Below are 10,931 nucleotides of genomic sequence, written 5' to 3' on the forward strand. Positions count from 1 at the left end.
CAAACCTTTGAGGCCTTCAAACATATTGATGCTGCCTTGATTATCTCAATTTATCACAGTAGGACTTAGAGACTTCCCAAACAAAATTTTCCTCAATCATATAACTTCCTTTCTTACTTCACATGAAACAACATATTCTACAAATGGATCTTGATTGGAGGATTTCCACAAGGCCACACCATTCAATATTCGTCCTCTTCCAACTTCCAAACAGTTAGAGTTAGAGTCAGAGTCACTCCATGTCCCCTTTTTTGGTGTATTTGATGGTCAGGCAGGAAAGCTGCAAAATTTTCTGCTGAAAATCTTGGGAAGAACATTGTGGATGCTTTGGCTAGTATACATCTCAATAGTGAGGAGATGGCAAACAAATTAAAAAAGAAGAACAGTATTGAGGGGGTAGTGCGAGCAGGGTACTTGAAAATAGATGAAGGATTTTTGAGGAAGGGAATTGACATGGTAAGTGTACTATTTGTGTAAGTGTTATGATCATACATGAGAATTTTTTGGTTGTTTCTAATTCTGGGGATAGCCAAGAAATTATTAGAAGAAGAAGGGGAGAGGCCCAAGCTCTAACATGTGATCACAAAGCTGGAAGGTTAGACGAGCAACAACGCATAGAGAATCTAGGTGGATTTGTTTTTCGCATCGGCATATTTTGGCGAGTTTAGGGAGTGCTAGCAGTGTCCAAGGAAATAGGCGACGCCAACTTCAAACAATGGATATGAGCTAAACCAAATACCACAATTATTCCAATTACATGGGACTGTGACTTTTTAATTCTGGCATCAGATGGGTTGTGGGATGAGGTGACTGATCAAGTGGCGGTGAATATTTCTAATCATTTTTGCCTCCAGAATGAGGTGCCTAAAGTTAATGGGAAACCATTAGAAGGTCCTTCAACTGCTTTCCAAAAGCTGGTGGAGGTAGCACAAGCCAAAGGATACAATGATGATATAACTGCTATGATAGTCCAACTCTCATAGTTTTGGAAGGGTGTGGAAAATATGTAGAGAGTATAACATTGAGAATCCAAGAGAACCCAGCGTAAGGTGGGGGGAATCATAGAGATTCCAACTAAATCCTCAAATTTGATCATCATTTGTTTCATTAAATGATGAATACTAGAAAAGCAAATTTCCTAATTTGATAATTTTTTGGCTAATGAATTCTTGATTGTTATTTTATATGTTTCGACCCATATAAAAAATAAATATACTCGTTTGATAATATTTTTTATTATTATTTAAATAATTAACTAATAAATTTCAAAAACAAACTTTATATCTTAGTAATATTTTTATTTTAAATTGTTTATAATATTAACATATCAAAATTATAAATATGTCCATATGTGTGTTTCCTTTGTGGAGTTAGGGTGAGTAGACTGTTCACCCCAACCAATCACATAGGTGCGGTATTTTTTTGTATTTTTGTTTTTTTTTGTCTTTTGTTTTTGTTTTGTTTTCTGTTTTGTTTTTTGTTTTTGTTTTGTTGTTTGTTTTGTTTTTTGTTTTTGTTTTGTTGTTTGTTTTGTTTTTGTTTTTTGTTTTTTGTTTTTTTGGTTATTGTTTTTTTGTTTTTTGTTTGTAAAAAAACACTTTTGTATTAATAAGAATGTTTTACATAATCGATCAATCTTTAACAAAGGTGACAACACTTCTTACTAATGTCCATCAGGCCAAGCAATAAATATCTTCAGTGCCAACAAAAAATACCCTGCCTCTCAAAGAGGCATACATTGCAAAGAATAACAACGATAATAGAATAGAGATAGAGAAATAAAGGAATGACTTCAACTCTTGCAAAATCCTAATGGAAAAAAGAAAATAGCAGGGGAAAAATCTTATAGCTCAAACATTCCCTCTCCATAGATCGCTCCACTTTGAAAGACCTCGAATAACATATATCATGGAAGCATGGGAACCCCACGCTTGGAAAGAAGGTATGCTTAAGAGTTTTTCTCATAGTAGATATGTTGGAAAGAGACCTCCATGAAGGCAGACCTCAGCTCTGAGAGCATCTGTGCCTAGTTACAAATTTAGGGGACATCTAGAGTATGCTGACCGTGAATCCATCAGATCACCAAGAGGGAATTCCCTACAACTAGAAAATTGTTTAAATCCAACCATTTTGAGCATTGGAGGGCACCCCATAATGCCAGAAGCTTAGGCCGAAAATTATCCCAAACACCAATAGACCAATAGAATTTGTAGTGGACAGAGGGATCCAATTTGAGTAAGACACCACAACCACAATTGCCATCTAAGGAAGCACCATCAAAGCAAATCAGGAATCTGCCATCCAAATCAACAAATGAAATGGATCTGGATGCAGCTTAGGGGTACCAATGGCTAAATTCCATGAAAAGAGTAACAATCCGGAGGGAGGAAGACATAGTGTTGGAGGGAATGCCTTCGAAGACTAATTTATTTCTAGATAACAAAATTCCCCGCAAGACATAAAGGGGGACAACTCTATAAGTAATGACTTGGAGAGACTAGAACTCAAAACATGCAAGAAAAGAGGAGCAATTAGAATGGTTATTGATACCAAGGAGGAGAGGGACCACAGTCCAAATGATAGCAACAAAGGGGCAATGCAAGAATAGATGAAGACAGTCCTCCAAATCCGATTGGCAAAGAGAACATCTACCAGGCTCCACAAACCATTTTTTAAATAGTTTATCCCAAGTGAGGATGTAATTGTATGAGACTTAAAGGGAATTACCATAGCCATAATTTGGAGGTGCAATCCGCTATAGGAAGAGGGGGGATGTTGGAGGAAATATAGTTATGCACATCCTTGCAAGAAATCTTCCCATTCAAAATTCTTCCACCCCAAATGAGTTTATCAGGATGCATATTGAATGAGATGCGAGCCTCTCGAGAATATTATGGAAATATTACCATTCAATGGACAAGGTGTTTGGAATGCCTAACTATCGAGCATGAGGCGAAACTAGAGCACGGTAAGGGAAGGGAATGTCTGATCTGAGGCTAGCCAGATTATGGAAAACCAACTGGATGAGAGAGTGAATCAAGGGGACTGATAATATGTCGTAGCCCAGCATACCTTTAATGACATCCTTGTCAACAAGAATTTGTTGTCCATCACCCAACAAACAATGAAGATCGTTGCAGAGCCATGAAACAACATGTTTGAAACTATGCCAGATAGATGACGTATTGGGATTCGATGCCACCCCCGCCCGCACCCATTCCTCCAGACCCTCAAAGTGGATGTATTTAGTGAATAGAATGGTCAGCCAAAGACCTCTTTCCTTGTAAGCTCCTCCATAGATTCGTGGTCAAGAGGGAAATATTGAATCTTATGAGATCTAGGATGCCCCAACTGCCCAAATTAACATGCATGGAGTTTGTGCTAACAGCCACAAGGTTAAGTTATTTATGTGGGCACACACCATACAAATAAAGTTAGCAATGATGTAGTTTAGTTTATGAATAATGCTTTGAGGATTATAAAAGAGATGCATCCAGTAAACAGGAAGGCCTTGCAACACCGCATTGGTCATGATGACCATGCCCGCCAACGACAAGCATTTATCGTCGCATTGAGTGAGCATATTCTTGAATTTGCATGCAATCTAGTCCTAGTGAAGAACTTTGTAATTTGACGGTTTTAAAAATCACCCGACGTATTTAAATCCATTAAACAAGGGGTAGATGAAAATGCCTAATAAATTTTCAATTTCAATTATCTCGGCCAAATTACCATCATCCAGTATGAGTTCTGATTTGGAGCTATTGATATGTAGCCCAATTGCATTACCAAATTTCAAGAATATCCTATGAAAGAATGCCCATTTTGAAATGTTCGCAACACTAACACAGAATGTTGTCCATAAATAGAAGATGGGACAAGTTGTAGGTGCTGGAAATCCTACAACTAGAAATGTTGCCAAATTATCTCATTGCACAAATTTCCCTGCTGAAGGAGTCCATAACAAGGATGATGAGTAAAGGTGACATCACACAGCCTTGTCTGAGGTCCCGATGCATCTTGAAGAACTGAGTTGGCTCTTGATTGATGAGGACAACCATTGATGTTGATGATATGCATGCCTTGATCCATGAAACATGCCTATGATTAAACCCAATTTTGTACAATATCATAGTGAGAAATTCCCAGTCCACACAGTCAAATGCCCAGGAAAGGTTGATTTTCATGAGACAGGATTTTAGCTTCCTCGTCTTGATCAATGTATACATTATTGTGCAATTTCCACCGCATCCTATATCCTCCTGGAGGACAAGAAACTAAATTTAGATATACGAGGAGAAAAAATCTTCTTGACATGTTAGCGAGGCGTTTAGAAATCATTTTGTAAATAACATTGCACAAGTAAATTGGCCTATAGTCAGAGAAAGAAAGAGGTTTATGAATCTTAGGAATTAGAGTAAGAAAGGTGGAGTTAATAGAACCTGGAATGAACCCAGAAAGATTCACAATCTCTGCCAAGTTGACTAGATCTAATCCCATTATCTCAAAGATGTGGAGGAAGAACTCAACTGGCCAACCATTGGGCCCAGGGCTCTTATCTTTGGCCATCTCCTTCAAAGTCTGGAGCAGTTCAACTTCAGATATTGGAGTATCCATGAGTAATGTATCATCCATTGACCATGATAGGGAAATGATTTATTAAGTCCATTTTATCTTCCATATGAGCTTTTTCCCTATTGATGAATTTCTTTTTGAAGTGTTGGAATGCCGCCAGCTTAATTTCCATAGGGGAGGAGAGGGTAATACCAACTTCATTTTTGATAGTCCAAATTGTATTTTGTTGTTTTATTTTTGAGGCAACCTAGTGGAATTTTTTTTCTTATCTCCACCATTTATGCAAGCAAGGTGACTTTTATGCCTCTGTTCCTTTTCCTATATTTTGAGGATTTCCTCCTTCCTTTGAATTAGATTTAGAATTCCCCTGTGCTATTGGGTAGAGAATAGAATAGGAGTAATCAGGTCAATAAGGAGGGAAATCTCATGTTCAATGGAGTGCGGCTCCTGATTGAGTGCTCCTCATTGGAAATGGACTCATGATTTAACAACAATCTTCAATCTCCTTATTTTGTATGAAATCCGATATATGGGATCATTCAGAGGTGGAGAAATTGATGTGAACCAGGATTTCTGGATCAATTTTTTGAACTTAGGATTATGGACCTAGATATGATTGAATTTAAAGGGTATATTTCCATGTGTCAATTCATCCTACCACTCAAGAAAGATAGTGTCATTGTATGACATTTTAGATAATAGACTCCAAGATTTGATGTTGATCAACCTTTGGCACAAGTGGGAATCCACAAAGAACCTATCTAATATTTTCGCAATGAGCTCAATCCCCGAGCAAATATTTCTCCAATTCAGGAAGAGGGGATTAGGGGTGATGTATTTGAGGGTTTTCCTGTAAAAAAGGTCAATGAGAAAAGCAGAAAGTGTATCCATTTTTGACTTGTGACCCCAACACCCACTAATTTCCAATGTAAAGTTTAGATCCCCTGCCATGATCATATGATTAATGTCCATAATGCTAGAAGATTGAATCAAATCCCAAAGACCTTTACAATTTTTTTTATGGGGCATAAACATTCATAATACAAATTCTATGATTCCAAACCCTGCAATGTTCAGATAGTATAATACCGACAGGAAATTTGAATGCCTGAAAGGAGAAGTATGTGGGGTTCCATATGGCAGATAGACCCCCAGAGAAACCCTGTGAGCTAGTGGCACAACCATGCCATTATGGAAAGATTTTGATAAGAATATCTAGAGCATGTTCCTTAGACAACATAGTTTCCTAGAGCAATACAATCGAGGGTTTGTTTGTGGATATGTAGTGTTTGGGGGATAAAATTGTATTGGAAGATCCCAAGCCCTTGATGTTGAGAGACAATAACTTCATTAAGGAATGGATGTTCCAGGATATGATGCTCTAAGGTCTCAGGAAGGAGCTTCCTCTGATGAGTCAAGAGATTCGTTCGCTATTCTAGGATCAAAAGAAAGATACAACGTCTCCCCAATAGCTTCAGAAAAATGGGAGTTCATTTCAGTCTCAATATCCCCACGTAGGGAGAGTTTCTTATAATTATTTTCCTTATTTGTTTTCCCTGACCGAGATTAGCATTGTTTGGGTCCCCTGTGGACTTGGATCTCAAATATTGAGAAGTAAATTTCTTGAATGATATAGATTCAATACCAATTTTCCATGTGGTTGTTTCTCATTGCTTATCTCTGTCTTTGTTCATCTTATTCTCTCGTTGAAAAGACAACCTATGTCAAGTTCAAGTTCAAATCCTCCCTTAACCTCCATGGGCTTTCACAACTAGCGATGTTGCCCAAACTCAACTTCTATCTTCATTGGTCTTTGAGTATTATTCACCCTTGGCTACCAGTAAGCTCCATTGTGCTAATCTAGTGTCAAAATTAGGCACTATGTTTTACTTCCAATGCAATATGTGTTTTCGATGTACTCCCTCATGTTGTGAATAACAAATAAATTCTTATTCCTTATTGCTTAACTTTAATAAGGGTTTTATCCTTAGGTTCGCTTGGTGCATTATTGAGTCACAGAGACAAATTTTTTTTTAAATGTCTTAATCCCTTTTGGTTACAAATTCTCCATGTTTTGCAAGTCTTTAAAATTGGTTCAAAAAACTTCCAATTACTTTCTTGTGAAGGTCGCTATTTCCCTTCAATTGATGCTATATTCTCTCCCCTTGATACTTGACAAGGTCTTTTATTCTCCATGGGTAGAGAAACATCCAATGTTGTGTTCGAATTAGGGTTGTGTCCATTCTATTTTCTAGATTAAACTTGATGGTGAGTACATAATCTTCCTTCCTATGATAGTAACTCAATTGCTAAAAGAGAACCTGAAATTACCATTGAGGGTTTTGACAACTATTGTGTCTTTTTACCCTTGCCCATAATTCTTATTATGTGTCTTTTTGCGGTAATGGTTTTCCAACTTCCTTCAGGTTCCGTTGTTTCGACATTTACCCTTGCTATACTTTTTTTTTGTCACTCTAATTGTCTTGGTAGTTAATGGGTTTTTACACCCCATTTATATACTATAGGGGGTTTTCCCTTTATGTATTATTTCTACAAGTGTTCATAAAGATTTTTGGGGTGTCAACCTATATATGATCAACTTGGGATTCATCTAAGCGACTTCTGTTCTTTTTTTTTCCACAGAAAAAGTCCATCTTTTTATTTGAAAAAAATTGGGTTACATAGAGTATGTAAGCAAAACGCCAAGGCTGTATCCACCAACAAGCGGGGAGAGCCTCAGCTACCAAACCAGCTCGCTGACAGTGCAAGCCATCGCATGAAGGAGAAACTCCTCCCAAAAAACCACAAATCAATGAAACACAACCCAAAAGCCCGCAGCTATAAAGGCAAGCCACCGCAAGAGGAACAAATCCTCCAAATCCAACCGATTCGTTGAAATCAAGACCACGCTGGAGTGTGCGCGATCAGGAAAGGGGTCTCAGAGATCCGCAATAAGCTTGAGGATTCTGAAGCCACTACAGAGAAAAGACGTAACCACTTCCTAGGCATCCACAAATAGGGAGAACAGCCCAAGAAAACCGGCAGAGGAAAAAACAGAGAGAAGGAAAAACATGAAAAAAGAGACAGAAACACCACACAGTTATTTACAGGAACAGAGGAAACGAGCGGAAAAGTTAAGCAAAGATGGGTTGTTCAACAAGTCGAACAACCCCATTATCAACCTCCGAGACAGCCCACGACCCCATCTCAAGATCAACTCCTTCTTTAGAAAGACGGTCCGCTTCAGAATTCCTTTCCCGGAAGATATGACTGAGAGAGATCTCCATGAAGCTATTTCTAAGCCGAGAAACTTCTCTAAACAGAGGAAGCAGAGTAAGATTGCTGCAGCGATTTGCCCCGTTGAACCATTTCACCACATTCATGGAATCCCTGAAAAGCTGAGCTTCTCTCACATTTCGAAGAATAAGCCAGCTGAGAAGGAGATGAAGGGCTTTCAATTTGGCAAAATTATTTGTGCCCTGTCCCAGGCCTATTGAGGCTTTAACAATATTCTCCTCTGAAAAATGAATGATCAAGCCAGCCCCACATCGACCATTAATATCCGAAGCCCTGTCAAAATAAGCCCATGGCATAGAGTGTCTAATGACTTCTTGACTAACAACTCTGGAGGAATTAAGAGCTTGAGGGATAGGAATGCTTTCATAGATGGCAGCTCCTTCAGCGGCAAGTCTTCCAATAGGAAATGCAGAGTCCTTGAAAATAGCTTGATTTCTGGCAAGCCAAGTCCCCCATGTAATGAGTAACGGAATGGTTCGTTCCCTTTCGTTTAGAGAAACGTTCCACCAACTCTGCCAGGCCTCTAGGAGCCCCTGCCCTTCCCATCTATGAGGTACATTTATTAAGCTTAGCATTGCTGCCCAAAGGCTAGAATTGAAAGGGCAAAAGAGAAATAAATGCTGAACTGTTTCAGCACTGTCTTTACACAGTGGACATCTACCAGGACCAATTCTGCCTCTTCTTTGAAGGAAATCCCACGTAGGAACTTTCTGGAAAAGGACGCACCAAAAGAACAATTTTGTTTTAGCTGGTCCTTTTAACTTCCATAACGGTTTAGTCCACCAGTCCGGATTCTCCCAACCAAATTGTGACATCATCCATTTGTAACCTGCCTTTGGGGAATAAAGGCCATTCTGAGCAAAAACCCATTTTAGCTCGTCCGGAGAGTCAGATAGCCGCACTGAGGAATTGAGGAGATCCCTTGTGTACCTGTCCCATTCCTCCAACCTATCGTCGGCCAGATCTAAGTCTCGTCCTTGAAGCCACCCTTGGTTCCAAATGGAAGAGGCCCGGGGATCAGCTACCTGGTTTAGAGTGTATAGACCTCTGTCTTTTAAAGCCTCAACCAAACCTTGAGATAGAGTAAACCCCTCAGAGCAACCAATCCAAGGATCTCGCCCCAAGCGGATCTGAGTTCCATCTCCCACATACCATGCCAACCCCTTCTCAATGATGTGAACAGATGCAACCACTGCTTTCCAGACCACCGAGGAATTTTTGGACGACTTTTGCGGCAGTCTGATCCAATCTAGCGTTGATAATGGATCTATATATTTCCTTTTAGTCACAACAGTCCATAGATTTTCCGTTGAAATGATCCTCCAAGCCAACTTTGCTGCAAGGGATTGGGAGAAACTAGCAAGGTTTTTTATACCCCAGCCTCCCCACTCTTTAGGGCGAGCTATTTTGTCCCATGCGATCCATGGGGTAACTCTCTCTAACTTGGACCCCGCCCACAGAAAGCTGCTGCAAAGTTTCTCAATAGAGTTTAGAATACCTTTGGGCACCCAAGTCAGGCTCACCCAATAGACTGGAATTGCCATCAGAACAGATTTTATTAAAACAAGCCTACCTGCTCGAGAGAGCCACTTGTGGCTCCAATGTTTCAGTTTCGAATCCAATTTTACAAGGATCCACTGCCAATCTTTTATCCTATAATTATCTGGTTTCAAATAGAACCCCAGATATTTGAAAGAATCCTCGAGCGATTTAACTTCAAAATTCAGAACCAGGGACACTCTACGCACCTCCTCTCTAGCCATACCAGAGCAAGTGATAGTAGATTTTCTCTCATTTATACAGAGGCCAGTCGCTTTCAAAAAGAGGTCCAAGATCCTCTTAAGCATCCTGCAGTCTTCGAGGCTGCCATTACTGAAGAGAATGATATCATCCACGAAGAGAAGGTGAGTGACCCATAAATTTGGAGCAACTTCGATTCCTTTCAACAAACCTTGACTTTTTGCTTCATGGATCAAACGACTGATTCCATCTGCTGCCAGCAAAAACAAGAGGGGGGAGAGGGGACAGCCTTGGCGAAGGCCACGTTCAGGGCTGAAGAAACTGGAGGCTGCTCCATTGATCAGAACAGCTATGGAAGAAGACGTGACACAGCTCATAATCCATCTTACAAGATCAAACCTGAAGCCCAGATGAGTTAACAAAAGTCTCAAGTATAGCCAACTGATTCTATCGTAAGCCTTCGATAAATCTATTTTCACAACGACTCCTTTTTTCTTTCCAACTTTGAGACTGTGGAGCATTTCTTGAGCAACTCCCACAGCTTCATGAATTTGCCTGCCATCTAAAAAGCCAAACTGCTCCGGAGAAACATTTTTAGAAAGGAAGGGTTTTAGCCTGACAGCAATGATTTTAGCAATAAGTTTGTAAACACAGGTACACAAAGAAATGGGCCTGAAATCGGCAAACGAGCCTGGGAGATCAGACTTGGGAATGAGAGTTAAAAATGTAGCATTAAAGGGTTGATAGATAGAACCTGAAAGTCTGGATTCTTCCACTACCTCCACTAACTCATCACCAATGAATTCAAAGAAATGCTGGAAGAATTCAACTGTCCAGCCATCCGGGCCGGGGCTTTTTTCCTTTTGCATCGATTTGAGGACGCTTGCAACCTCCTCTTTAGAAATAGGTGCCATGAGAAAATCATTGTCTTCCTCCTCTATGAACCGTGGGAAAATCTGGGCAACCCTTATAACTTCTGCAATAGAAGCTTCACCTGGAGCTTTAAAGAGGTGTTTAAAATAATTTACCCCCTCAGAAGCCAACTCTTCGAAAGAGAGCGCTAAATCTCCATTTGCCTTACCCTTGCCCCTTTTGGTTATGATTTCAGTGGTTTTTTTTATTGGTCTTATCTAACTGAGCACTTTATTTTTTCGATCTTTTTTGTCTCCTTCTCAGTTCCTAGGGTTATAATGATAACTAGAATCCTTTCGTCCCCAGGTTTTTAAGCCACAAAACTCTTTCGAGGTACAAGTTTGAATTTACCTTCTTTGATTCGATTTCAGGGTATTCTTGTAAAATTAATTTAAAACCCTTTAAGG

The 10,931-nt window shown here is 39.5% G+C and overlaps 1 protein-coding gene across 1 annotated transcript; it reads right to left on the reverse strand.

Moving 5' to 3' along the window:
- Window positions 1–7,709: 7,709 nt before the first annotated feature.
- LOC149161938 (uncharacterized) lies at window positions 7,710–10,526 on the reverse strand. Its single transcript, XM_089435048.1, has one exon. It carries the CDS (start codon window positions 10,524–10,526, stop codon window positions 7,710–7,712), a length of 2,817 nt encoding a protein of 938 aa, XP_089291174.1.
- Between the last annotated feature and the right edge of the window lie 405 nt (window positions 10,527–10,931).

The sequence above is a fragment of the Pinus tabuliformis genome, chromosome 5_2 (assembly GCF_031772625.1).
Source record: "Pinus tabuliformis cultivar Carrire ecotype Pingquan chromosome 5_2, CPIR1, whole genome shotgun sequence".
NCBI classification, from domain to species: domain Eukaryota; kingdom Viridiplantae; phylum Streptophyta; class Pinopsida; order Pinales; family Pinaceae; genus Pinus; species Pinus tabuliformis.